General features: G+C 49.6%; 4 protein-coding genes and 1 long non-coding RNA gene across 10 annotated transcripts; 3 read left to right on the top strand and 2 right to left on the bottom strand.

Annotated features, from left to right (window-relative positions):
• Positions 1-5,669: 5,669 nt before the first annotated feature.
• On the bottom strand, positions 5,670-10,196 carry rhoub (ras homolog family member Ub). The gene is made up of 3 exons (XM_029170793.3): positions 9,761-10,196; positions 8,402-8,460; positions 5,670-7,326 (listed from the first exon to the last, which is right to left on the bottom strand). Exons 1-3 carry the CDS (start codon positions 9,963-9,965, stop codon positions 6,871-6,873), a joined length of 720 nt encoding a protein of 239 aa, XP_029026626.1. The 5' UTR covers positions 9,966-10,196; the 3' UTR covers positions 5,670-6,870.
• On the top strand, positions 7,452-11,997 carry LOC114867793 (uncharacterized). Its single transcript, XR_003787931.3, has 2 exons — positions 7,452-7,723; positions 10,630-11,997. It is a non-coding gene; the product is annotated as an uncharacterized LOC114867793 (long non-coding RNA).
• On the bottom strand, positions 11,883-19,057 carry rtn2a (reticulon 2a). 5 transcript variants are annotated; one of them, XM_029170784.3, is made up of 10 exons: positions 18,882-19,057; positions 18,208-18,261; positions 17,254-17,841; positions 16,693-16,899; positions 14,060-14,267; positions 13,815-13,953; positions 12,973-13,042; positions 12,838-12,884; positions 12,692-12,750; positions 11,883-12,517 (listed from the first exon to the last, which is right to left on the bottom strand). In XM_029170784.3, the coding sequence occupies exons 1-10, from the start codon at positions 18,910-18,912 to the stop codon at positions 12,442-12,444; spliced, it is 1,479 nt and encodes a 492-aa protein (XP_029026617.1). In that variant the 5' UTR covers positions 18,913-19,057; the 3' UTR covers positions 11,883-12,441. The 5 variants fall into 5 exon arrangements, 4 of the variants coding, with proteins under 4 accessions (XP_029026617.1, XP_029026618.1, XP_029026619.1 ...); XM_029170785.3 differs by having other exon boundaries at positions 16,693-16,896; XM_029170786.2 differs by lacking the exons at positions 16,693-16,899; positions 17,254-17,841; positions 18,208-18,261; positions 18,882-19,057 and adding an exon at positions 15,479-15,591.
• A 1,085-nt stretch (positions 19,058-20,142) lies between these two features.
• ppm1na (protein phosphatase, Mg2+/Mn2+ dependent, 1Na (putative)) lies at positions 20,143-23,878 on the top strand. 2 transcript variants are annotated; one of them, XM_029170788.3, is made up of 6 exons: positions 20,143-20,542; positions 20,949-21,520; positions 22,368-22,485; positions 22,571-22,685; positions 22,748-22,811; positions 23,088-23,878. In XM_029170788.3, exons 1-6 carry the CDS (start codon positions 20,143-20,145, stop codon positions 23,118-23,120), a joined length of 1,302 nt encoding a protein of 433 aa, XP_029026621.1. In that variant the 3' UTR covers positions 23,121-23,878. The 2 variants fall into 2 exon arrangements, with proteins under 2 accessions (XP_029026621.1, XP_029026620.1); XM_029170787.3 differs by lacking the exon at positions 22,748-22,811.
• An 880-nt stretch (positions 23,879-24,758) lies between these two features.
• si:dkey-202g17.3 (4F2 cell-surface antigen heavy chain) lies at positions 24,759-27,217 on the top strand. Its single transcript, XM_029170783.3, has 10 exons — positions 24,759-24,916; positions 25,007-25,385; positions 25,536-25,694; positions 25,765-25,844; positions 25,923-26,000; positions 26,072-26,127; positions 26,202-26,379; positions 26,460-26,564; positions 26,638-26,691; positions 26,784-27,217. Exons 1-10 carry the CDS (start codon positions 24,872-24,874, stop codon positions 27,138-27,140), a joined length of 1,491 nt encoding a protein of 496 aa, XP_029026616.1. The 5' UTR covers positions 24,759-24,871; the 3' UTR covers positions 27,141-27,217.
• Positions 27,218-27,434: the final 217 nt, after the last annotated feature.

Below are 27,434 nucleotides of genomic sequence, written 5' to 3'. Positions count from 1 at the left end.
GGAACAGATCTTGTCTTATTTTCATTACCTTTCTTTACATGTAAAATATTGGTTATTGCAACTTTAAGTGTGCAATGTGACTGTATGCAAACCAAAGTCTGCACACAATTCAGCAAAAACAAGGCAGAAGTTTCTAAGCTAAACCTGTGCTAATTAGTAAAGCAGTCATTTTTCACCACATTGTGTCATTAAACTGCAGGTATTTAGGCTCAGTGAAATCCAGCAGCAGGTCTTTGTTCTCATTCTTCTGGGAGTGAAAGCAGCTTTACCGCTGACACACATCAGACGTCACGACCCCGTTCCCAACACGCCCAAAACGTCCTCCCTGTTCTTAACTACTCAGCTCGTCCTAATGTTTTGTTGGCTGACGTTCTGCAGAGCAACAAAGGAGAGGACCAGCGGCTCAACCTGAAAGGGAACTGGACAAAAACACTTCAATCAAAAAGCATAAAAGCCATTTTCTGAACGGAACAGAGGAGCTGGGATGGTGGTTTGGCTACCTGTCAGTGGCGTCCTCTGAGAAAGTCCTTGGCTAAACAGAGAGACAATAGCAAATGGATGATGTGGATTCACAGAAGCCAGTGATGTTACAAAGAGAGTTTGTTCTTATAAACTCCACTGGCACTTACTGGATACACACGTAATGTAAATTAGAGGGTGGGAAAGGGCAAAGACAGGGTGGAGGAGGACAGTGAGAAGAATGGAAAGCAGGAAAGACTGAAAGTCTTAATCCTCAAAGTTAAAAACAGAAGAAAAGTAGACAGTGACTCTTTAATTTACTGAATTGATGCCATTTAAAGTTTAAATTTAAAATAATTTAAACCTCATCAGATTTGTTTGAGTTCATCACATCACTCATTAGAATTACTTCATTTTTATCTGTTGTCATTTGAGACTTGAATGAGACAGATAATCCATCAAAGTTAACAATAAGCCTGTTTGGCATCAAAGACTCTTTATCATTAACTGGTAGTACAATGAACAGATCAGTCAATTCAACTGCTTAGAGCTGCACCGCAGTCCAGGACTCCAACTAACATGCAGCCCTTGTGTTTATCTCTCCCACGATAACAGCAGTACTACTGGTTTTCCAGTAACATAGAGATAGACATAGACAAGTTATAAAAGGTAACCAAAAGTAAATAAACAGGACATCTTCCTCTAAAATATGACAGATGCTATACTGATTGTTGCCCATCCTTGTTTGAGTCATGATTCAGGCTATTGATCACTTGAGAGCCACAGGATGAAACATGCAAGTAACAGCAATTGTTCTCTCAACACTTATCTGAACCTATTACGTCTTGCTGTCAGGTCTTGACTACGTCCTGCTGTCTCAGATCAGGTCTGTCCAGACATTCAGTCTGGACAGTGTCTGGGGTCATGGCCCATCCCTACAGAGCTCCTCTCACAGGTCACATCCTGTCCGAAGGGGGAAAAAAGGTGGCTCCTCTTGTGGTGGGAGGTGGGAGGCCGCGGGTCAGAGGTCAGGGCTGCTTTCTCAAGTTTCAAAGCTCGCTGGGGGGCTGGGGTCTCAGCGGCGCGGTGGATGGGTCGGGTCCTGTTAGAGCTGCAGTGTCTTTGTTAATCACAGCACTGACTTCCGCAAATTAGGCACTAAAAATGGAAGCATTTATATCCTCAGGTGAAAAAGAGCGAGAGTAATGACGGTAACTACTGTTGCAGCCAATCATGCGACCCGTCCCCGGGGGGGGGGGGGGGGGTCTGCTGTGTGGTGAACCACACGCTACAACAGCTATGTCAGTGTGTGTGGACTGTGGGATTACTGAGCAATCAATCACATGGAGGCAGCGCTGCTCCTGACTTCAGTGGACAAACAGTCTGAATGTGAGCTCTCTGTTTGGGTCTGAAGGATTCAGGACTGACTCTGTGTGTGTGTGTGTGTGGAGGGGGGGGTAAATGCAGCTGTAGCTTTTAAAAAAATATGCACACAAATCAAATAATGGACGAGTCACTGTGGAGCTGAAAAGGGGAGCGTGTATGGGTGTGGAAGAAACAAAGGGCCACAGGGGGACGGGAAGAGCACGAAGCAAAGAACTTGTAACAAAACCAAAAAGCAGGGATGAACCATCCAAAGCCCGTCCTGCACCGCGCAGGGACGAGGCAGCGGAACGCAGGCGCCGCCCGGGTTACGCAACCGCCCCGGTTACTACCTGGCAGCTGGAGCGGGTTGTGGGTTTGAAGCCCTAAAGCCGTGCGGGTCCCCGTCCAGACCTTACGCGTCCATCAGTGAGTCCATTAGAGGGGAGAGAGCAGCGCTGGAGCGTGAGAGGCCCTGCTTCCTGTCAGGATGTGTCCACTGAGCGCCAAGAACGCAGAAAGCGACTGTAGCGGCTTAAATGCGCTGATCCACTTATTCGCCTCAATCATGTGGCGGCGAGCTGTGAAATCCCAGTGCGTCACCGCGAGATGAAGAAATGACAAGGTGGGGAAATCTGGAGGAAGTCGTTCCTTCCCATTTCTTTCGCAGCTTCGGCTACTGTAACATGTGCTCATTGGGTCCAAATGCAGCACACAGCTGCGGTTCAGGTTTGTTTGGATTCATGCAAGGCTCCGCTCTGTTAGGAGAGGATCCTTGTTTGGCTTATGATAAGCACGTGTCCTTGAACGCTGCACTGAGCTCAGAGTAGTCACAGTGAAACGTGACTGTCTAAGTGTCCATCTCCTCTCATCGCATCCGGACACAGGTGTTGTGCTTCTGTTTCCTGGAAGGACCGTGTCAGTGTTTCTGTTGAGTAACCAACGTCATGCACATGCGAGGACACTGGTCCATTGGTCCCGTTGAGCCGCTCGGGTCACACGGGTCACAGCCGTGGGTAAATAATCAGCTTCCACCTCCAGCGTTATCAGTCGCCACTAAACCTATGGACTTACTTCATGTGTTTACCTTAGGAATAAAACCACGGTTGCGTTGATACCATCCGCTTTGGAAAAGGCTCAGTCCGGCCGCGGGGTCGATATTTACACCCGTGAGTAGCTCGTGTTATCTGTGTCCCATGGAAGTCAGTCAGAGCGAAGGCTATTGCACGCGCAGTCCAAACAACGGCGAAGCAGGCAGCAACGCCAAGGCCGGAGTGTGTGTATGCGTATGAATACAAGGACGCACACACGCACACGCATTGTGTTCTTATCTGTCCCGTACGGGGATCAAAGCAGTCTGCCGTCAAACAGAGAATGAGGGATCGCCAGCGAAACCCACTGATAGGGAGAGAGGGAGAGATAGAGATATAAACAAGAGCAAAGGGGAGAAGGAAGCAATGGAAACATTCACATATGTATGTGAGTGAATGAGCTCACTGCACAGAGAACAATGTGTGTCTCTGGAGGCCATTCAGATAACATCAAGCAAGTGGGCTGCAGCTGCGAGCCAATCCCAGCCTCCGTGAGTGACATCACATTATGTACAGTTGGCTCCAAACCAGGCAACATGATCTACAGTAAAAAAGGTGGTTCCTGTTGGAAGTCAGAGCCTCATTGAATTAAGCCCCGGAGTCTCTGCTCCGCTTCTCGGGTTTCATCAGAACTGTGGCTTTGTACCGTCGGTTCCCGCGCCTCAGCTTGGGACCCGAACACGAGCTCGGCGCAGGCAACTTGAGCCGCGCACGCAGCAGATGTTCTCCTTATCAAGAGGCGAAGCAGCATCTGGTCAGCGTCTGCACTGCCGAGACTAGAAGCCACAGTGTTTACAGCCCAATGTTGAAATTCTGACATAACTCCAGTGAATTATTAACTACAGGGTTCAGTGGAAAGTTTCTATTGTGTGGCAGAGAGGCAGATAAGGAACAGACCTGGAGTCAGCGTGTGCTCGACAGGATCAGCGTGAAATCACGCCTTTTGCCTTGAAAAGCGTGTGTATTATTGCTCTCCGTCTCGCACCGGGTGTTTGTTTTTCATTATTTCTCCTCGTCTCTGTGCATCGCGTGGCGTTGACAGCTGCAGCCGGCCGTCGAGCTTTATGGAGCTCACGGTGCCAACATGTGTCGAAGCGTTCCATAAACGCACCGTGCACGTCGATGGAGGGGGGCGGGCGGTTCGCCTGCAGGGGGGGACACATGTTGCCCAGACCACGGGACAGATGTTGTGGAGGCAGAGACGGGCCCCTTTATAGCAAAACACTGAGCTGTTCAAAGAGGCCCCGCTGACCCTGGGACAGAGCGACTCAATTAGCTTCCCGTAATGAGACCACACCGCGGGGGGTGTTTGTATAAGCTTATTAAAACATAATCCTGCCAGCAGCGCCGCACTGTAGCATGTGAGGCCTCCGCCCGGCAGCAGGCTGGAGGGTCCCGCCCGCCCCGCGCGTCATGTCCACATTAGCTTTTAATTAATGTTTCTGCTCGTCTGTAGCTTTTACTTTGATGGTGATGTGTGAGAAATCTTGCGGCAGTGTACATTATGAATCCAAGAGACATCCGAACACAGGATTGTGACCACGCTGCCCGTGAAGAGGAGAGCTGTCGTCGTAACAGACTGCCGTCGGCAACAACGAGCCGCCGGTTAAACCCGCGTGGGGGGCGTCTTTTAATCAGGGCCCCAGACGTATTGCATCGCATTACAAGGGCTTTGGCAACATGTAATCCTAAAGACAATGTACAAAGTGGAGCAGGGTCCACGGGTCGGATCCCTCCCCAGCGCCGGCCCGCTCCACGCGGGTAACGTTCCCCAGTAATCCCCGACCCATGGGCTGAGCTCCAGTCGTCGCGCTGGCACTCATCCAACGGGGTGCCGAGAAATCCGTCGTCAACTTTAAGACATGGACGCTGATTACAGGGCTGCTCTTTCATGTGGGGTTAGAGTTCAGCCGTTACCTAAACCATTCTCAGAAGTTATGTAAGAAAAAGTGAGTTCACAGGACTGAGAGGTTCAACACAACCATGTGACGGTTACAACCGTCCACATGGTTTTGTTATTATGAGGACGCCGTTTGCTTCTGAGGAACAGGAGCAGTTCACATTTTGGGACAGGTTTGCTTCATACTGGAGGATTTTGCTGTGAGCTGCTCAAATGATCGTAGCTGAATAAAGTTGACTTTCAGGAATTCGGACCTCCGAGAGAAGCTGCGAGACCCTTTTGGACCATTTGTACTCTGATGCTCACTGACATCTTTGAGGTTGTGACCTCTCCTATGACCCTGTACTGTGTTCTTTGATTGACAGCTCAGGGTTCCTCCCACAGATACAGCATGTGCTTCTCAGACAGATAAGTGTGAGGCCGCAGTGCTGAATGAGGACACGTTCCACAAGATGGCTGCCGTGCTAAAGAACCACGTCCTGCTGCCGTGCTGGTGGAACGTGGAGCTGTCCTGACTGACATAATTGGACCACTGGGCCTTCGATCCTTCCAGTCTGAGGCCGGACAGCAGTCTGCCAGACGACAAGCTCTCCTTCAGCGCTCTGCCCTATCATTAGCACTTGGTTAGATGTCGTTCTCTGCCCATTGTTGTACGCTGTGGTGCAGACGTGATGCTTTGAAAAGGACCAGAAGCCTATTTTAGACAATTGCATACATCTGCTCCAACAGTTAGAAAAAAAATCATGGGTTTGAATCTCTGAAATCCTAGATTTTACTGTTAACCATTTTCATCCTGAAACATTTTAGAAATTTGACCCTTCATTCCCAATGTGAGAAATGAATCACAGCTCAGCAGGTTAAATATTTCACATTTTATTTGGTTCCTCTTGTACAGCTCCACAAACTGCTCCCATAGCACAGTCACGCGCTGAACCACGCACGTTAGGTACCGTTTAGAGCTGGACCCGTACTGTACGTACACACGGCCTGGCGACAGCACAGACATCCTGACCACTATGTAACACACACACACAGGACGGGACAGTTTCTGTGCCTCGCTGTTGATCAGTTATTGGCCCGCGAGGAACAGATAAATAAGGCTTCTGAAAAATAAGAAGCGAACGTAGAATCAGTCTCAGTGATTTCACCTTGTATCGTGTATCATTTCAAACAGAGGACAGACTCCAGCAGGCTGACAAAAAGGGATAATTATCCATTTAAAGCTCTGACTACAAACACAAAGGACCCTGTGATCATCCAAACCAGATCGGCCTCTTCTGTTTCAGTAAACACATCTTTCGAGCACCGGCGACGCATTTACTTGCTCTGTTTAAGTAATTCTTAACTTTCCACACCACTGATCCAAATGCCATTGAATGGCAGCACGTCAGTGTCGCGTGTGGACTGCGCGTCATAAGTGCAATGTACCGCGGCACCACCCAAATTATTGCTGAGGCGCAGGGACGTTATCAAAAAGTCCAGAAACCTGGTGTGAGAGTTGAGAGCAGCAGGTGCGTCGTCCTGTGTTGTCGACAGACACAGACTGATGGTTTGTGAGCTGCTGGAATCAGCCTCACACAACCTCCACGACTTCATAGAATTTATGCTCATATACATTTGATTATAGCTCATAACTGCATGAGGTAAATAACGTAAAGCTTTAACAAGTTGTCCGTGACGTTAGAATTAGTTAGTGAGTTGATTTTCATTAGTGGGATTATTGCGTCTTTGATTGAGGGCTGAGAGTCACACGAGACAACGCTTCGTTACATCCAACCGCACACAGACTTCTGCTTTTAGCGCTGACTCGTCGCCTCGCCGTCACATCGGCGTCCGCTTTCTATGGACGCGTCCTGCGATCCGCAGTTCATCACCATAAACTTTTATTAGCTCCGCAATATTTGACTGGAAGCTGGTCCCAGTCCCGTGTAACAGTCCTGACTCTGAGGATCAGAGCGCGGCTACGGCTGGTCCTGGACCAGCGCCCACTCGGATCCGGCGGACGCACTCTGCCGAACTGTCCCCACTGAACGACAGTCTTGACGGATCAGCTCCATCCTACTGGACGCACACGTACTTCTTCCACCAGGACTTGGAGAGCATCCTCATCTTGTCGGCCGTGCTGCGGACCTTCCTCTCCCTGCGCGCCCTCCTGTCGGACTGCCGCAGCCCCACGGCGATGGCCGCGTCGAACACCTCCTTCAGGTTCTTCTGGGTCAGCGCCGAGCACTCGATGTAGGTCACGGCGCCGGCCTTCTCGGCCAGCGCGCGGGCGTCCTCCTCCGGCACCGGCCTTTCTCGCCGGCGCGACAGCTCGATCAGCACCTTGACGTCCTGCCGCAGGTCGCACTGCGTGCCCACCAGGAGGACGGGCGTGAGCGGGCAGCGCCGGCGGATCTCGGGCACCCACTTCTCCCAGACGTTCTGGAAGGAGGCGGGGCTCACCACGCTGAAGCACAGCAGCAGGGCGTCGGTCCGGCTGTAGCAGAAGTGGCGGAGCTTGTCGAATTCATCCTGGTGGAGACAGAGAGACGCTTCAGCAACAGGTTCTTCCAGACAGACATGTTTGGTAGCAGCTGTGTGAACACAGTGTGCATAAGCCCCGCCCACTCTGCCATCCACAACCTCTTTACCAGCAGACAAGCTCCCCTGTCTAAATGATGCCGTGTTTTATTCCACATGACTACATTGAAAAGTGCAGTGGATGTTTTTCCACTTGGACTCTTTTCCACACAGGCTTCGAGATGTGATGACGCAGGTCCGTCCGTGGAACGTACAGACGTATCAGCATGCTGATTATCAGCCTTACCAGCTCGCCGTTCTGCACCTCGCCGCCGCCTCTTTCTCGCGTCAGCTCGCACCGACTTGTTTCTGGCACCGGCTTCTCCTCTTGTGAAACTGCATCAGTACAGTAAGTGTCTGCCAAGACTTATCTGCCTGCGTTAGCCCCAGCTTGCCTGTGTGTGTGTGTGTGTGTACCTCCCAGCGTGTGTTTCAAGTTGAAACTACACACACACACACACACACACACACACACACACACACACACACACACACACACACACACACACACACACACACACACACACACACACACACACACACACACACACACACACACACACACACACAGGATCTGAACCCGGAGCCCGTTCAAACGGCCCGCTCCACTTTACAGCCGGGCGCCTTTGATTGTGCGTGGAACTGGCAGCGCGCTCGGTGTTGGTGAACGTCAAACACGCTGCTGCCAGGGCAGCGCTCCGCTCAGCTGGATTATGAAACAACCAGCCGTGCCCCCGAGACATAAAAACTCTTTCACAACGTGTTCCTGTCGAGAACGCCCTGCCAACACAGTAATGAAGCAGTCGGTTCAGCTCCTTGTACGCCCTGTCCTCAACTCATCATCTCCAGTCTGGATCTACAGTACCCGCGCTCCGTTCTCCCATCCCATTTACAGTGAGTTTAACAGTGAATAGTCCGGAGGCGACTCAGTGTGTGTGTGTGTGTGTGTGTGTGTGTGTGTGTGTGTGTGTGTGTGTGTGTGTGTGTGTGTGTGTGTGTGTGTGTGTGTGTGTGATGGGAAGCTCACCTGTCCTGCAGTGTCACACAGCTGTAGTCTGACCGGGCTTCCGTCCACCTGAACCACAGCTGTAGATGGAAAAAGGAACAGGAAGTGAGTCCCATCAGTTTAAACATGTACCAGGCTCTGCCACACAGAGAGCTACCCTCAACGATGAACAAAAGCCCTCCGCTTAGCAACACAAAGACCCCCTGCCCGGCTCCCTCCCGCCCCCACCCACTCTGCCAGTAGCTGCTGGGACCAGAGCACTTCACTGTCGCCTGCACTGACTCACAGCTCCGTGCTCGGCTGTGTTTTGACAGAGGCCGCTCCGAGGCTCTGCCTCATTTCCTCATTTCCAGGTTGGAAAAGTGGATGAGTCATTTTACAGCACGTTGTTTTGGTTTTGTTTTATTTAAGAAAAGTGAGCACAATGCAGAGCAGCAGGCACATGGAAGCATTTACAGTGTGGCCAGTCATCGTTCCACCTGATCAAAGAGTTTTGCTGAACTGTGGGCACGACGGCAGCCTGGTTTTTACTAAAAAGAGAAAAGCCGCTGCAGTCTAATTATTACCTAATCCCTGACACATGAGACTCCTTTGATTTCCAAGACCCAAACCCCCTCCTGCCGCCCCCTGTCCATCTCAGCCACCTGTGGAGTTGCATAACGGCTCAGAAGTCGGCCTTCAAGAGGACGCCGTGCGATATGACATCACCAGCGCGGGCCCCACGCGCACAATCACTCTCTGTCGCGTCGGCGAGAAAGACAATCTCTTCCTCAGAGCCGCGGCGACAGATGTGACCGTTCCAGCGGAGAGGAGAGGGCTCGCGGGTCAAAGCGCACAACAAAAGGCAGAGTTGTGCAACGCAGAAGCCTTGAACCAGAGCGACGCGGGTTTTGTATGGGAGGGCTGGGCCGGCGCCCGTCTGAGGGTTGTTTTATGGGATGTCTGTTGTGTTGCACTGCTCATTTAGGACTATTGACAAAATACAGTCAGTTCAAAACACACATGGCCTTAAGTCTGAATAATAATAATAGGGCCGTAAAGAGCAGCACAAGCGATCAGCAGGTCACAGGCTTTCAAGGCCGACCCGCCTGCTTCTTCATCAACTTGCTGGGACTAGTGGGACACTTTGGAAAGTGGAGCCGTGCCAAATGGAAACCGGGTTACGTCAGAGCAGGTAACTCATGCCCGCTGTCACCGATGGACAGATAATGGGAAACACAAACATGACTCTTTGCCAGTGGAACAGGGCGGCTGTGGAAACACGCCAAGTTGAAGGAGAGTTCAGGGGAAATGGATGAAACGATGCGGTAAACAGAATGACTGGCATTGTTATTCAGGTGAGATCCTCGTGAAATTGAATAAATGAAGCACAGGTCTTACCCGAGAAGTCATCAAACGCCGTGGGCACGTATTTGGTGGGGTAGCCGTTGGTGGTGTAGCTGACCACCAGGCTGGTTTTTCCCACCGCCCCATCGCCGAGCAGGACGCACTTCAGCAGCCGCTCCTGGCCGGGTCCGGGTCCGGGCCGCGCGGGTTTGGCTTTGTGAGGGGGCACCGGGGGGGCCATGGTCCGCCCGTAATCCATGGTGACTGGAGGTGACGGTCAACGAGCCAGCACTCTGCTCCGCTCGGACGGAGAACCCACCATGGAACCGCGCTCCTGCTTCTCCCCGGTTCCGCAGGTCCGTCAGATGCGCACGGTCGCGACTGGGATTCGTGCGTAAAAAGCGCTCCTCTCGTCCTGCGCGCCGTCGGAGCCCGAGCTGGAGATGACCATCGCCTCCTATTCCTCCGGAGACTCTACGGTTTACAGGCGGGGGGGCGGTTCTGCAGCCTTAAATCTGCACGCTGATTTGACTAATCCCACCCACTTCACCTCTGCCCACAGCAGTGTCTCCGTCCCGTCCAAAACACGAAGCTTCGCCACCAACTTTGTTTTGGGCAATAAATCCAATGATCGTCTTTAAATTGAGAAGCATATTCTGATTCTCTGCTTGAGAGCCTTGAAACATGGATTTCCAGACTTTCACGTCTATATCAAAATGCTTTTGAATTAAAGAATGTGTTTAATAAATAAATAAATAAATAAATAAATACAAATCCAGGTTTTACTCTTTAATCGTACCAGAGCCATATTGTAAAGCAATATGCCATTTTCTGGGGCCAATTCACAGTCAAGTCACCATGAGCTCATTGTGCAGACAAGTCCAGGCTTGTCCACATCATAACCGATAACCTCTGTCCTTTAGGAACAGGAGGCAGCACCGGCATGAACAACCTGCTCAGACCTCCTGACCCACATCCAGACCGGTGGCTACAAACTGAAGACTTTGCAGAGGGACCAAACAGCTCAGTCAGATCAGAACCGTACAATGAACACATTCAGTCTAACACTCTGTGTCACTGGGTAGATCTTTCACGCCATCACGTGGCTGAAAGCCATGTGGTTTTCCAGTCCCCGGACAGACGCTTTTCACATGGGGAACTGAAATGTTGACCTTTGCTGCCCCCTAGTGGCCGAGAATAAGCGCACTGCGTAAAATGAGCATTTGCACAGCGTTTTTTTACTTTTGTACATAAGAAGCTTAACAAACAGATAGACTACCTATGTGGAGCCCTCAGCCTCTGTCTACCTGTTTAAAAACAACACACCACGTTATAGCTTTCCAGTGTCTTTATTCTTCCAACAGTACTAGATTCTTAAGGAATATAAAATAATCTGCTGACCTGCTATTGTCTATGCAATGACTTGATTCAAAACAGCCATCAAACATCTGAACATGTTCAATTTGACGAGATTGACAACAGTTTAATTTGTTGATTATACCCGACAAGTCCAAGGGAAATCCCAGGGAATGAATCATTCGCTGTGCGCCAAGCTGTGTGGATAAATAGGGAAGTCGGTGCCTCTAGTTTAGCCACTATCTCCATTTACATGTCAAGTAACATAAGAAGGCTTTTTACTGCAGGACACAGGTGAGTTATGCAATAACAAGGCATACATTAAAAACAACGCTAAAGGGGAACGTGACCCAGAGCTGAATTCTATCCTGAATATCTTCATTATTACTAAAAGTGTCTGTATGAGAGGCTTTTCCATGGTGCATTGGTGCACATTTTCAAGTAGCCAATGGTCAGGTAGGAATAAGAAATGTTTGCAGTGTGGGGATAAGCAGCTGTAAAACTATGAGTCAGATCATGCACTATAATCTGCAGTTAGAAAGGCACCTGCTGTAGTTCACTCCCGCATTCCTGCAAAAGTTTCCTCCAGAGCAGGAGATGAACCCACTGAAAGCTCATTGAGGACATCACTCAGATTTATTTTCTACATCATCCATCCACAGTTATCTTAGCAACGCTGACACCTCTAATTCTTTAACCATGAGGCTTTTGTTTGGATTCATGTGTGTGTAAATGCAGGCAATGAGGAAAACATAAAACATGAGAATGCCCGTGAGGATGGTGAGAAGAATGGAAAAAGAAACGTGATTTTAATTTGTACACGCTCACAAACACACACACACACACACACACACACACACACACACACACACACACACACACACACACACACACACACACACACACACACACACACACACACACACATTGAATATGCATCATGAAATGTACATGTTCCAACACATGCATGGTTGTTTTATAACTTTATGCTGCCATTATAAAAATTGGTTTTCCCCAATAATTAAAACGATCTTCAACGGTTCTCAGGAGAACTTCCCATTTCTGGTCTGAGAACCTCATTTGGACTAAAGCTAATGTTTTGGACAGACATAACAAGTAGCATCACTCTGTGTCTCCATCTCTGATGACAGCAGCAGCGGTTTTATCCATGTTTCAGACTTAGATTTTTTCACCCAACCTCCTGACTTAGACAACATTACAGTAAAAAGTTCAACCCCAAACCATCCAAGTAAGTACTGTAACATCCATCCCACCCTGTTCCCAGTCTCTGTAGCTCTGAGCACAGACTGCTCTGTAAGACATCTGAGTGACAGCCTGCAACTCCTCCAGCTTCTCTTTAAGATCCTGTTCATCAGTGTTTACTGGAACTTGGGTTTGGCGCCACCAGGAGTTGGGTCAGGAGGAGGGCCTCCCCCCTGGGCAAGTCTCTGGAAACTGTTCAATGGAAATAAAAGCAAATAAGGCAATTACGTTGGTGGGAAACATGTAAATACTAACAATGCATTTTGATTTAACCACTGATTAACGACATATTTGAACTCAACTAGACTGTGAGCAGAAAAGCCCAGTGAAGCTGAGCTAGTGGCCAGAGGAGGGTGCTGTACTCACAAGTCTCTGATATTCTCAACTTGGGCCTGGACCTTTGCAAGAACACTGTCCACATACTCCTGTGACATAACACATGGAGAAGAATGCACGTTTTGAATACAGATCTGAAGCCTAAGGCGACAATACTGAGAATGTCTGGAACCTACCTGGCGCTGTCTATAGAAAAGTGGCAGAGAAAATAGAGCAATCACACCTGGAAAAGAAAGAAAGGAAAGTAAACCAGCAGTACATTTATATATATATTATATATTTCATTATGTGCTGCAATATCTGATTCTCACCAATGATGAGCAGAGTAAGGCCATTGCACAGGTCCCCCAGGAACGTCACAAGGTACATCAGAGCCAGGAACTAAGAGAAGCAGAAACGGAGAAACAGCTGCAGACGCGTAGCTCAACTCCTCTAAATGATCCGTGCAGACATCGAGGAAATCACTGAATCACTGCTCCCTCTGCTTCTAATGTCACTCCTTGACAAGCAGTTCCCCTCACAGGATCCAATAAATGGACCCATAGTGACATCACTTTCCCTATTATTAGGGAAAGGTCCATAAAAACTACACAGCGTTGTGTACAGTATGTGCGTGTCCCCTGACATGGGACACCCCAGTCACAGAAGGGAAGCCTCCAGTATATCGTGTCACATACCGGCCAGGTCACAGTGGAGGCTGTCAGGGGCTCAGCCACAGAGAAGCACCGTTTACTGTAACCGTGTTAATGTGTCTGTCGGCTAATTAGCTTCATTGTGTTAGCAAGGAGCTAAACAGACGCCCCCCTTCTGGCGTGTGCAGTGACACGAGTGGGATTCCCAGTGGCGCTTGGTACAAATGTGTAGTCAAAGCTGCATCAATGTTTCAGATGTGTTTTCATTATTATTTGAGTCATTTTGTTTTGAAAATGTATTTAAATATTCGTTGTTGATCATAGATTCTGTGAAACTACTGTTTCCAGAAGCACTGCTTTCTTTTCTTTCTTTCCCCACGTGACTAACAGATATATGTCACTGGGACTTGGAGTGAAGAGAGTTGGCAGTGAAACGCTGTCATCTGCAGCGATGCAGGGAGGGGGAGGAGGGGGAGGATGGAGGATGGAGCAAATGAGAGAACGCAGGAACAGCCGCTCACCTTAATAGAATCCAAAAGGTTCGCCACGAAGAAGAGTCTTTTGAGCGCGTCAGCGGCAGACAGAGCCATCACGATGGCCTTCTGCATGTACAGCTCAGCCTGCTCTCCACTGAAGCTGATGTCCAGGTCCAAGTAGGACCTGCGATCAAACGGCCACAGGAGAACAATGTCAATGCCTCATTTGTCACATCACGTCCTCAGTTATCTGCTTGTTGAGGGGGACGTTGGCACACGCGGGCGCTCACTTGAAGGGGTGCACGCCATCGCCCCAGCTCAGGACGTAGAGCAGCTGGTAGTAGATCCGCACTGAGATGGTGAAGCACACGACGGCCAGCGAGACAGTGGAGAGCACGGTGATGATGCTGAGCTGGAACAGGGCCAGCAGCCCCACCACCAGCCCAGTCAGCACCATGCCGGTCCGCTCCATGTCCTTCCAGTAGATGAGCTCCATCACTGAGGGGAAAGAGAGGCGCATACTGTTTTCAGGGGGGGGGGGGGGGGGGGGGGGGTTTCTAGCACAATGCTGCTCCGAAGGACACGTCAGGCTCCGGACGGGGCTAAGTTTAGCCCTCGGATGGAAGAGGGAGACAAGTGTTGGAGGTGAATTTAACTGCAGCTTTTCCCGGCACCTGCTGACAGACGTCACATCATCAGCCAGGCTCGTTCTGCTCCCTGCTGCCTCCCTGTCACCGGGCAACAGCTGCCGTAGAGACCGAGCTATCCGTGAGGTAACGCTTTGCTAGAGCGGGCGGCTACAAATAGAGTCGCATACAGTGGACAACGCGCTCATGTGTGATTGGGGCTGTCAAACGAGCCATTGTTGAGCTGTGCCACTGGCCAAACACGCGCTGTAGATAAAGCCGCGGTCCGCTACCGGTCTGTGAGTGGAACTGAAAGCCTCGGCATGAGAATACAGAGAACCTCTGACGGCAGAGTGCAGCAGCAGCGGTGAGTTAGTCGCTGTAGAAGCATCGACGCACGCGACGTGAAGCCAGGATGCGTCTGGAACACACGAGTCTGATGTGACAGTGTCTTCGCTACATAGACACAACTCAATGTTGAATCACTGATCTACATGTGGGGAACTGTGGATCAATAGCATATTACAGTAGCATGCTAGTCATTGAGGAGGTGCATGTTTACCTTTGTTTGCTGTCCAGTATACTTCATATGGAGTAAAACAGAATACAGATACTTCTTTTTTTTCTTTCATGGCCACATCACCATGAATGAAGGAATCACCTAATCAACCATCAACTAAGCATCCAATCACATGACGGAGACACTAATAACCATCTAAGACAAGCACAGCGCAGTTTCACTTCATCAACACCTTATTTCATGTGCCTCAGCTCAGCAGGATCCCACACACATTAGTAGTGCTCCTGAAGTGCCACTGTTCTGATGTAGATGTGTTCAACGCAGCAGCACACATTTGAATGCTGCTTTAAATGAAGCTTCCTGATAAGAAAACAGCTCAGTTAAAAACCAAATGCATGTCTGCTGATCAGAAGATCCTGTGTTTAAACCCAACCCCACAGTTCACTGCTATCACTACTGCAGCTGCTTCACACTCCCTCCTCCCCGTCCTTCTCTTTTGACCTCCGTCAGCTGCAAACAAACGCTGTCTCGCACGATCCTTTGTCTTTGAATCCCGGTCTCACCTTTGCTGGCCATTTTGCTCGCCGCTCCAGTGCTTCCCCCCTCGCTCACGCTCTCCGGCCCCCTCTCTGTCCCACTGTGCTCCCCTCGTCCCTCTGAGCTGTTTTTGGCAGAGACCCCCCCCCCTCGCTCACTCAGCAGTCCAAAGGCCGGACGGCCAAAAATACCCCAGATCTCTCCCAACCCTCTTCAAGGCCCGGAGAGCTTCACTCACGAAGAGACGCCGCACAACAATCACACAGTTTACCCCTGCAACCACTAGCTTTTTAATGGCACATCCCCAGCTGATGCCAAATAATAGTTATATTTTTCCCAAGATACTGATGCTGTAAAGATACTGCACATAAGTGTTTATTATGGTAGTTCGTCTGCATCCTGAAACATGAGAGGCTCGGTTATGTCACCAGGGCAAAGCGTTTTGGAACGGCCACTACTGACAACAAACACACAAGTGACTTCAGCTGCGATGGAAACACTGCAAAAATCACTGCACCTTCGGATGCTAACCAGCTTAAAATGTTGCCACGTAGCCATACTGCCTCATTTAGCTGTATTTATATAATTAGTAATTAGTATTAGTGACTGAGGTTCAGTCCTTAAAGCAGTAACCAGCAAAACCAGTAACCAAAGCAGAAAACAGGATACTCCAGTACATACTTGTGAGGTCTTTATTCAGGACACCCTAAACGCTTGTCATCTGCCTGGCCACACATTGATCAACAGCCTGAGGGTCGACTGCCCCCATTCATCAACTAAAATAAGACTGAGCTCCACAGTGAGTGACAGTCCGTATAAAGTGACTGTTATCTGTCAGGCTTACGTTCTCCTTTCATTTGGGCCTTGCTCACTCATACAGTCCCAACCGGCTCCCACAGTCCTGTGTATGTGAGAACATCACTGGAATAACAATCATAATAATAATAACAACAGCATTCATGCACCTGTTTGAGTGTGTCAAACACTAACATGGTGAGTCCAAAAAGTCACACGACGCCAGGCATCCTCTACCCACAATCAGCCAGTCCCAGGAGAGCGTACAGTAACTATGGAGACGCAGTCAACAGCCTTCTCCTGCTAGTGAAGGTCCCAGCTGAAAGCGAAATGTGATGCATTTTTCATTTGAATGAGCAGCAATGAGCTGAGTGGACGGATGTCGGTGAGCAACAGCACAGAGACAGAGCGATGGGAAGCTCCAGGTGTGGACGTGGTACAGTACCTGCTATGTGGGTGCATACTGCCGGACCCTCTGACAGATCGAGAGCTGAAAACCAGTGGTCACCGACCAGCTGTTCCTGAGAGATTGGACCCACGGCAGCTGGAGGCGCTGGACTTCCGGGTCGTGCAGATGTGAGCAGCGTGAGTGAAACGGTTTCCGCGGCGACGGGAGGCTCTGGCTCGGAGGTCGGTGATGCTGATGCTTCTGCTGGGAAACATGAGGCGTCACTGTCATGATGACATCACTGACGCCCTGCTTTACACACTCACTACACAACAACAACCACTTCTTAATTGAATACTCGTCTGACTCCAGCAACTGTGATCGCAATGATTTTAAATATAGTAGAGTTATTACCTTTTTGACTGCTTCAACAGAAAAACTGAGAAATTAGAGCATGGTAAAAATAATCATTGATAACTGCATTCATCCATTTAGTTCTGCGACAGGTTACATCATATAATTGACTGTACTTCATGACATACAGTATGTCATTATATTCAGACTAGACTAGTGTATGTCATACTACATCATGTACCATGGGTTCACCCTGTGTCTTACCCTGAAGGGTCTGCGTGAGGCTCTGCTGCTGGGAAGACGGGGACAGAGGGGGAGGCAGCACTGTGTCTGTCAGGCTGCTCTCAGTCTCCCCTCTGTGGACTCCTCCTTCTCTTCCCTGCGCTTCAGAGTCCGGGCTTCGAAGGGACGGCTGCTGTGTAACAGTCTCAGTATGTCTGTGCTGCTCCATCCTCCCCGCAGTGCTCTCCGTCCTCACCTCCACCCTCTCCTGATCCATTTCAGCTGTTCCCTCTTCTTCCTCTTGGCCGAGGAAGGCCTGGGGGTCCCATTCCACGTCGGGGGGGTCCAGTAGCGTTTCCAGGGTGTCCGCGTGGATCAAAGGAACGCGGCCTGAGCGAGAGGAGCCCCTGCGCCTGTCGCGGTGGTGCCGCGAGGCTCCCACCGCCTCAGCCTCAGCAATGGCGATGTAGGAGAACGTCAGCTCGAAGGAGTTCTGACGAGGTGTTCCCCAGATGGAGGGAGAGGAGGCCAGCCCCTCCTCGTCGTCTGCATCTTCGTCTCCCACCTCTTCATCATCGGACCACTCCCTGGCCGTCTGCAGCTCATACATCTCAGACTCCTCATTTCCGCCTGAATGGACAAAAAAACAAGAAAAGCAGTGACCCAGTATGAAGAGACCCACAGACACAGACAGAGAGAAATAACACAGCATCATAACACCACATTCATTTAAAGAGACTGTTGCTAACGGTATTCACATCAATTTAATGTTGCGCTTTTACTAAACAGAAATGTCAGATAAAAAGACGCAGGTGAGCCGTTTGATATCTGGCATGAAAAAGAGCTTGTGACAGAAACTCTTCTTTGATAACAGTTCCTTCAGCTCAACCTGTGGATCAACACTTTCCACAGAGGTTTGAATCAATTCATGTTCACTGACTGACACAAAACTGTTTTTGTGTAATAGCTGAGTTTTGGGTGTCGACGTGTTCTTACCATCAGTGCATGGAGGCGTTGAGTCTGGAGTGGACGCCACGGAGCCATATTCCTCTGGAAGGAAACACAGCCCATAATAACCCAAGGTTCTCAAATGTAGGTAATGCATCTGCTCCAACGTCACCTCTGGAAAAGGTCAGCGTGGGTGCACAACGTAGACTAACCGTCAGCAAACACCTCACACACCTCAGGATGAGTCATTTTGAACTACTGACGGTGTGACTGAAGGAGTCACACACAACGGCAGACTGTCATGCACTGAACATCTGTCACATCTGCAGCAAAAGGCCTTTCACTCCATTCGAGAGCCATCGTGACATTAGCTGATAGACACAGCAATGAAAGAATCAATATTCTGGCCCATACATGTAGAAACATAAACGAATGATTACAACAGAAGCTTTTATTTCACACTAACCTGCATGTCTACATCATGCACATGAAATCAACGGTGAAACAGGCCTGTTCCTGCACTGCATCCATCCGCTCAACCTTGTGTTTATAAGAGGCAGGAGCGAAAGGCACAGCAATGGAGAGCAGGCAGGAAACAGGAGCAGGGGGGGGGGGGGGTGCTAACAGATGCAACGCTCAGCTGGAACACAAATAACAAATGCTACAGTCGGACAAACAAATGTGCGCCTCCTGCGCGGATGGAGAAACAAAAGCAGACTCACGGCAGTGGGAGAATCCTAAAACCTGGCCCATGCTCCATCAAGGCATCGCTGGGCCCGTCCAGTCTGGAAGCCCACCCCCCCCCACCCCTTCCTCCTCGGCTACTGGCGCTTGCGTCCCGTGGCTGCGCACGCTCTCCCCTCTCCTCCTGCGTGCGCTCGTCCGTGGAGCTGCGTCCTCTCTCTCTCTCTCTCTCCAGCCTCTGGCTCCGTCGCCGAGCAACCCCGCCCTGCCTCGCTCCTCTACCGCCTCCACGGCTCATCGCTGCGACTGCAGCCGGAGCGGCGTGCGCTGCAGGAATGTGTCTGAGCCTGATGTCATCTCCCAGTCATAGCTAATCCGTGGCTATGTCTGTCCCCTCGCTCCCTCGTCACGTGATTAGACCTCAGCAGCGCAGAAGGAGAAGAGTCATTAATTATGTACAGCATGAGCAGACACAGGCTAATGTACTGTTTCAGTGTGTAAACCTACTGTTCTGCCAAATCCGGGTATAACTAGTCATCCAACTTCAGGCTTTAGTAATTAAATAGGTGGTGTTACAGATAATGTAATTACTGTATAATGTAATCATGAGAACAGTATATACAACATCTACAGTAATTAATATGATGTTAGCAGCTGTTATACTCACACGCAGCACTATTTTAAAATGATATGATTTGTTTCAGTATATAGCGGTGTGTGTGTGTGTGTGTGCGTGTGTGTGTGTGTGTGTGCGTGTGTGTGTGTGTGTGTGTGTGTGTGTGTGTGTGTGTGTGTGTGTGTGTGTGTGTGTGTGTGTGTGTGTGTGTGTGTGTGTGTGTGTGTGTGTTGTTTTGCCACAGTCATAATCCATGCATGTGGGCAAACAAAGGTCATTTGGCTGACTTGCAGGCCAGGTGATTATCCAACAGCGTTACACAGATGGAGGGAGGGAAGGAGAGCAGAGGGATAGATCAACAGAATTAGACGGGCCAATTTATGCACAGGTAGAGTACAGCACAGGAGCAGACTGACAGACAGAGACAGGTGAAAGCGCCGTTGATCATCCAGTAATTTTAAAAATGAAAAATGGGTTGTATCATTTTCACAGGACTTCAATAGATTTCCTTATGTAAGTAGATACTTGTTGTTTAGAGCCACTTTTCTACCTGCTTGAGGTGAGACAGCACGCGCGTTGCCCTGGACCTGCTGAGGAAAACACAGGGCCGGAGAAGGGGCGCCCGGAGGAGACGAGCCGCCGCCAGTTCAAGCAGGAAGCTCGAGCTCCGGCTCCGCGGGGCGATGCGTACGGCCCGACGCGCCAGCAACGTGGAGGTGCCCTCCTTCCTGCGTCAGCTGGTCAGAGAGACGGAGAAAATGGTCACCTTCTTCTTCAAGGGGGCGTCCAGGGAGTCGGGGCCCGGGGCGGAGGACTTGGACGAGGACTCCATGCCGAGCCCGTACCTGGAGCGGCCCGTGATGGAGAAGTGCGTGGCGGAGGGCCAGTCCGAGTCGGGCCTGAGTTACGCGGTGGCGAGCATGCAGGGCTGGAGGGCTCAGATGGAGGACGCCCACGCCTGCGTGCCGCAGCTCAGAGGCCAGCTCGCAGACTGGGCGTACTTCGGCGTGTTTGACGGACACGCGGGGACCACAGTGGCACAGTACTGCTCCAGGAACCTGCTGGATCACATTCTGGCTACAGGTACATGGACAGAATAGAGAGAGAGAGAGAGAGAAGGGGGGGGAGAGATTCAAATGATTCAAAACACATCCCTCTGTTTGTTTTGCACTGGAAATGTTTCAAACGTACATTAAGCTACTACTATGTTTGTACAAACAGATGCTGTTTCAGAAATAGACTTGAACTAGGAACACAAAGGAGCTAATTAAGCAGATTAATTAAAGTTAAAAGGATTCACCTTGAGATGCCAAAGAAATCACCTGATTTTGGCAAATGATGAGGAATTCAGGAAGAGAACCCTACAACCCGGCTCATGCTCCATAACAAAAGCTCAAAATGGACATCAGAGATTGTTAAAAGTCCAATTAAAAGGAGAATTAACGTTATGTACTGTGTATATTCAACTGTATATAATGGTGATTCCCAGGTGGGGTTACGGCGGACGAGGACGCCGACCTGGTCAAAGACGGGATCCACGAGGCCTTCCTGAACATCGACCGCCACATGCACAAGCTGGCTCGGCAGGAGAGCTGGGACCGGAGCGGCTCCACCGCGGCGGCCGTCATCATATCACCGTGTCACATCTACTTCATCAACTGCGGCGACTCCCGCACCCTGCTCTGCCACGGCGGGCGGGTGGCCTTCTACACAGAGGACCACAAGCCGTTCAACCCCCGGGAGAAGGAGCGCATCCAGAACGCCGGCGGCTCCGTGACCCTGCAGAGGGTCAACGGCTCGCTGGCCGTGTCCAGAGCCCTGGGGGACTTTGACTTCAAGGAGGTGGACTGGAGGCCGCAGACGGAGCAGCTCGTGTCCCCGGAGCCGGAGGTGTGCGAGCTGGCGAGGAGCCCCGAGGACGAATTCCTGATTCTGGCGTGCGACGGCGTGTGGGACGCCATCGGCAACGAGGAGCTGTGCGCGTTCGTGCGCAGCCGCCTGCACGTGTGCGATGACCTGAGGGAGATTTGCACCCAGGTCATTGACCTCTGCCTCTATAAGGTGAGAAGGTGCACGAGGCCTAATGGAAAACTGAGAACGGCCCGTTGGATGAGCAGGACATTGGGACGTGTATCTGTCTGCACTGCAGCTTCAGGGCAGCAGGGTTTTTATGAATGGCAGGCAGGGGGTGTGGTGGGCGGGATCTCAGCAAGGAGAAAATCCACTGACGTCCTTAAGTGAGTAGATTTCACCTGCGGGTCGCCTTAATGCTTGTTAGTGGCTGCCCTATAAATAGCTGTATTGGGATAAGTGGGTAGTAAAGGTACACGCGGGCTCAGAGGGTTTATCCTGACTGCGATGGGCGGCTATTTATTCACCTAACAACAAACTGTACCTGCACACGGAGCCTCGCTGCTCACGTTTGTGAAGTCAGAGCCGACCCGATGGTGGTTACAGCACCACCAGGTCTCAACTGAGATAAAGAGATTTACAGTATTATTACTACAACTGTTTCTAATTCAGGAATGTAGTCATTGTACTTCTACTTCCAGTGCGTGCTTGCTGTGACATCATAGGATTAATACTGCATGTAGGTACGGTAATGTGTCAGCATGCTGAATGCTAATCCAGCCAATACGATCAACCAAAATATACCTCTATCTATAGACCTCAGTCACCTGATGTTTTTTATTAGTAGAGGAGGTTTAAAAGAATTAGCAATGAGTAAAGCTAATCAATGTGCATGCAGACGATTTTATACTGTTTTATTATCACTTTACTTTATTGTGAATGTGGTGGAGTAAAGTAAACAGTGTCAAATACACAGAAGAAGTCTTTTCATTTTATTCACGCAGTCACAATGTGTCACTCATTTACCTGTAATGGTGTGCTGTGTCTCCATCTGTAGGGCAGCTTGGACAACATCAGCATCATCATCGTCTGCTTCCCTGGCGCCCCCCAGGTGTCACAGGAGGCGCTGCAGCAGGAGGCAGAGCTGGAGCAACAGATCGACACCAAAGTGGGAGGTGGTGTGCTGCAAAAGATAAAAAACAATTATAAGACTCAACAAACTACTTCAATAACTAGCTGTTCTGACTACGACCCCCGCAGAAATCATCCAGATGATAAGGTCCAGGGATGAGGACCCCGACCTTCTTTATGTGATCAAGTTCCTGGCTGCGGAGGAGATGCCAGGGCTTCCTCCAGGAGGAGGCATCACCAGCAAGTGAGTGTGAGGAAGCAGTTTCCTATTACCGTGCTCCCTGGGTCATTTCTGTCCCATTGCAGGCGAGATTGTATCATCTCTTCATACCAGAAACATGTTATGACTACGAGAACCCAGGAGCCAATGGTAAGAAAACAGATTTATTAAATGTTAAGGTTATTTTTAAGCTGAATGATACAGTATGGCAAAACAGTTTCAGGTTTAGTTAATAAATTGTAAATATAGTAAAAATTATAAATACATGTATGATGCTGGAAGAAGAAGAAAAAACATTTGACTGTAAAACAAATGATTACTCAGAATAAAGTAGAAGTAGGTAGATATACAAGTTGCTGTGTCAGTGTGTTTTGAAGGAATAAGAATGATGGTAGTTATATCAAGTGTCATCTTGCAACCTTTCAGGATATTGAGGGATCGGAGGAGGACTCAAGCTAAACCAGCTACCATGGAAACAAATGCATCACTGTCTTCACCGTCTCCATGGAGACTGGCTGGAATTAGAAACTCTACACTGTAAATTAGCACTAAACAAAGATTCCCTGTTTAAATTATTCTTTTTGAATATATACTTCCTGATCAATTAAAGGACATGTGACTTTATGTATAGTATATATTATTTATTACTTACTACACTGAGTTAGACAAGGAGTATTAGGTCACATATTAGATATCATTTAACCATGCATTTTTTGGAGGAATGCCATAAATAACACATTAGTGTAAAGTACTGAAACTGTGGAAAATTAATTATATATAATCATATACGCTGAAGTAATTAATTACACAAAATGTAAACAGAAACTGCCCAGAGAAGATCATTTCATTCTGTTGTCCAAACGTGAGCCGCACGTGCATCAGCGAGTCTCATGATGCTGCACTGTGTTTCCCAGCAAATAATTACTGTGGGTTGCACAGCGATGTCAGGGGGCAAAGGTGCCACAGTTAGCAGCGACGTGTTACAGCAAGAGCATAAACATGTGCCAAAAGCGAGGAGAGCCAGAAGGAGAGACACTAAAGGACAAACAATGGAGGACGGAGCTGGAGACTGTGATGGATGGGCCACACTAGAGGAAGAGGAGAACTCCTTCTGGAGCCGACGTGTGATGTGTCACATTAGGTTGTGATTTAAAAGTTGTGCTCTTCCATGAAATGTTTAAACTATCAGATTTTGAATAAACGCATGTGTCGCTACATCATAGATCTTGCAGTGTTTTTTTGTTTTACTATTATAATAATCTGACTTTTTTATTATTGGGTCATTAAAGAGAGTCATCAGTACCCACAGAGTCAAGTCAAAGTCAAACTAGCACACGAGGGCCTAAGTGGGGCTCCTTTAGAATGTGTTGTGAAAGTGCGGTGAGGCTCAGCACCTCTGTATTAATTGGCTGAGACGAGCCATTATTGGACAGTGTTCTTCTCACCTCCTCAGTCCCGACGCGCCCCGTCACTCAAATATTCAACTGAGCAAAGCACCGATCAGCCAGGATCCGCCGTGGACGCGGTTAAAGCCGAAGAGGAGGTGAAAAGGAAGCAACGAGGGATCCTCCAGGAGCACAACGAGAACGTGAGTAACGGCTGTGACTGCGTGCTCTTTAGATGTGTAACATGAAGGCGGAGTGGTTAAACGGGCCGGGGGTCTGCTACAGCAAAAGACAGCAGCAGACTCTCAAACTGAAACATATCTGGAGAGAGAGAACCATGAGATAAATGAAGGGCAGTAAAATAAATGTTTAAAAAAATAAATACAACAAAGTTAAACTATTTTACCACCCAGTGGGACTGTGCACATTTGTGGTTCTGTCCATTACTTAGCTGTGTACACTATTACAGTTATTGCTTTAAAGACTATTCCAATATCATTTAAGCAGTGAGAGTAAATAACCTCGATCAAATCTATGTGTTCGTTTCCTGCTTGCACAGAGCATGAGAGAAAATCTAATTGGGCAGCTCACGTCCCCGCAGCTAATGATCTGGATGTGATCAATTAGCGCAATGAGCAGAACTGGCCAATCAGAGGCCAGCATGCCTCACCTGAACCGGCAAAGGCCTAATTTGGCTAATTGGGCCACACGTGTTTAAAAACAGCGCGAGGGGAGCCGTTAGTGCAGGTCATGACAGCGCTGCCCGTCGCGTGTTAGTGCAGTTGTGCGCAACAACGGTGACCCCCGAAGAGCCCTGACGCTAAAATGGATCAAACGGATAAACGTGACGCCGAGAAGACAGGAAGCCGGGTATGGTCATTTATGCTGTAACCTAAATGCCTTGTTGCTTCTAACCTGAATTACCTCCCCTCCTCTCCACCGTCCGTTACCGACCTGCAGCCGGGCAGCATGAACGCGGAGGACGCCGGCCACGGCGACGCGTCGGGCCGCGGCCCGCCGGGCGCCGCGGGCGCCTCGGAGACGACGCCGCTGCTCGTCCCGGAGCCCGCGCCGGAGCCGGAGCCCAAGTGTGCGCCCATGAACAAGCAGGAGCTGGAGGCCGCCGCGGGGGGCCGCGGGTGGCGCGGCGTCCGCTGCTACATGGTGCTGCTCTTCTGGCTGGCCTGGGTCGCCATGCTCGCCGCCGCCGTCGCCTTCATCGTGATGAGCCCGCGTCCGGGCGTCGCGCCGCTCAAGTGGTGGCAGAAGTCGCTGTTCTACCGGCTGCAGCCCGACCTGTTCACGAAGGCGCGAGCCGAGGGAACCGGCGACATCAACGGTGAGGGCTGAGAAGGGTCTGGTGTCTAAAGGTCAGACGCTGTGAACCCAGACTAAGTGTTTATGGGCATTTTAAAAAAAAATATATCGGTACAGAACGATATATTTTCCTGAAGTCCACAGACTAATTGAATGCGTAATTTCTTCCAAGCCATGTGTGAGCAGCTGCCCTACCTCAAGTCTCTGGGAGTAGGCGCTCTGATCCTCGAGGGCCTGTTTGAGGACAAGTCTCTCCTAAGCATTAATGGGACCGAGCTGATTGGGACTGTTCCTCAAATCAAGCATCTGATCACAGAGAGCAACAAAACGGGTGAGTGTAAGCCTGCACGTCTGAATTTGGGCCTTTTTATCGATAACAAAGGTCTCTACTGGTTCTCTAGGGCTCAAACTGGTGCTGGACCTCTGTGAACTGAGCTTATTGGGGCCCCATGACGTGTCAAGAAACACCGCAACAGTACAGGTAACGGGTGCTGTTTTGATTTTTAAAATGTGTTCAGCTCTAAATGACTGGGCTCTGAGGCTTGTTTCCCTCCTGCAGCACGCGCTACGGTTTTGGCTGGAGCACGGCGTGGCAGGTTTTGTCATTTGTGAAGCTGATTCAGCAAATTCTGAAGAGGTAAAATGAGTCTCCTTTGTAAAGCTTTCCTTTTCCCATAAACTGTCTTAAATGGTGTATTTAAATTTCAGGCTCTGTCAAAGTGGAGAGATGTCATCAATGAGTTCAGCAGGACAAATGAAGAGCGGTATTGTCATCTACACTTTTAAATAAAAAAAATAATAATTTATATGAAACTTCACCAGATGCGTCTCTTTCTAGAATTGTGGTGGTGAAGCAAGTGGGAGCCTCTCTGCCTCCTCTGAATGCCACACTGGTCGATGTGGTCATGAGGCCACTCCTGCCGTCCAAACGTCATCGCCTCTCTGCTCATGAAGTGGTGGCGGCCATCGAGACGCGCCTGCGAGCGCCAGAGGAAAAGATATGGCCGAGCTGGACGGTGGGGCGCGACCTCTGGCGCTTCAGGACTGACTGCCGAGGGTTAAGTGGTTTCTAAGTTGCTGTTCTCATTTCCTGCAGATTGGAGGTAAAGCGTCTCATAACCTGAAGAAATTGCTGCTGGTGTTGATGATGACGATGCCAGGATCACCTGCAGTCCAGTACGACTCAGTCCTCCAAACACGGGTACCGTATATAACGAAGTCTATTCAACTGGGGTTGGTTGTAAAAACGCTAAGAGTTGACCTTCTGCCAACAGAACGAGACTCTGAAGGTCCAGATGTTTCATGGACAGAACGATTCATCTGATGCGGTGACTTGAGCCAAAGCTTTAATACCTGAAGTCTCCTCCTCTTAACCCTTTACGGATTCTTTCAACCTGAACTCTACTTTCTCTTCCTCCAGGATAATCGAACATCAAATTCGACTGCAGCTCTCTTCAGCTCCCTCAGTTTCTCCAGAGCCAGAGAAAGCACTCTTCTGTACGGCAGCCTCACCTTCCTCCCCTACTCCACCACCAACTCCTCAAACAGCACGTCTTCGTCCTACCCAGTCCTGGCCTTCACTCGTTCCTGGAGTTGCGTCTGCTTCCTGGTTCTGCTTAACGTCGGGGCGGAGATCCGCGTTCCTGAGCCTGACTGGGCCCTGGGCCTGCCCAAGGAGGGCGTGTTTGTGGCCAGCACCGGCATGGACCGCATGGGGCCGACGACCCTGGACACCCTGGAACTGCAGCCGCACGAAGCAGTGGTCATCAAGTTTTAGACACTGTTAGTGGTGCAAGTGTCTGTTTTCTGATTCTGTGCTCAGGCTACTGAAAATAAACTGGTTTATTTGTAAAAGTGAAGTGATTTATCTTGCTCCACATGCTCATGTATTCAGAAACTATCTCTAATTGCTTAAGACTTTTCACCTGTATGCTGTGATGGAGCTGCTGCCTTCAGCTTCTAGTTGTATGTAGGCTGAGCTCATATTCAAAGTAACTTTTCTTTGAAAAGAGGTAGTAACTAAAACTGGCTCTTTGTCACCATAAAAACTCCAAGCTTTACTTGAAACGCT

The sequence above is a fragment of the Betta splendens genome, chromosome 13 (genome assembly GCF_900634795.4).
Source record: "Betta splendens chromosome 13, fBetSpl5.4, whole genome shotgun sequence".
In the NCBI taxonomy this organism is placed as follows: domain Eukaryota; kingdom Metazoa; phylum Chordata; class Actinopteri; order Anabantiformes; family Osphronemidae; genus Betta; species Betta splendens.
The sequence above is the reverse complement of the archived record's forward strand: the minus strand, read 5'-3'. Positions and strand labels throughout refer to the sequence as shown.

Coding starts and splice junctions, on each gene's coding strand:
- rhoub (XM_029170793.3), bottom strand. CDS start 9,965: ATGGATTACGGGCGGACCATGGCCCCCCCGGTGCCCCCTCACAAAGCC. Junction 8,461..9,760: donor GGCGTTTGATGACTTCTCGG/GTAAGACCTGTG, acceptor TTCCATCTACAG/CTGTGGTTCAGGTGGACGGA. Junction 7,327..8,401: donor TGTGTGACACTGCAGGACAG/GTGAGCTTCCCA, acceptor TGTCTCCACCAG/GATGAATTCGACAAGCTCCG.
- rtn2a (XM_029170784.3), bottom strand. CDS start 18,912: ATGGGCCAGGTTTTAGGATTCTCCCACTGCC. Junction 14,268..16,692: donor AGTATGCACCCACATAGCAG/GTACTGTACCAC, acceptor CTTTCCCCTCAG/TGATGGAGCTCATCTACTGG. Junction 13,043..13,814: donor ACCTTTTGGATTCTATTAAG/GTGAGCGGCTGT, acceptor TGCTTCTCTTAG/TTCCTGGCTCTGATGTACCT.
- ppm1na (XM_029170787.3), top strand. CDS start 20,143: ATGCGTACGGCCCGACGCGCCAGCAACGTGGAGGTGCCCTCCTTCCTG. Junction 20,543..20,948: donor GGATCACATTCTGGCTACAG/GTACATGGACAG, acceptor GGTGATTCCCAG/GTGGGGTTACGGCGGACGAG. Junction 22,686..23,087: donor GGAGGAGGCATCACCAGCAA/GTGAGTGTGAGG, acceptor GCAACCTTTCAG/GATATTGAGGGATCGGAGGA.
- si:dkey-202g17.3 (XM_029170783.3), top strand. CDS start 24,872: ATGGATCAAACGGATAAACGTGACGCCGAGAAGACAGGAAGCCGG. Junction 24,917..25,006: donor CCGAGAAGACAGGAAGCCGG/GTATGGTCATTT, acceptor ACCGACCTGCAG/CCGGGCAGCATGAACGCGGA. Junction 26,565..26,637: donor ACTCAGTCCTCCAAACACGG/GTACCGTATATA, acceptor TTCTGCCAACAG/AACGAGACTCTGAAGGTCCA.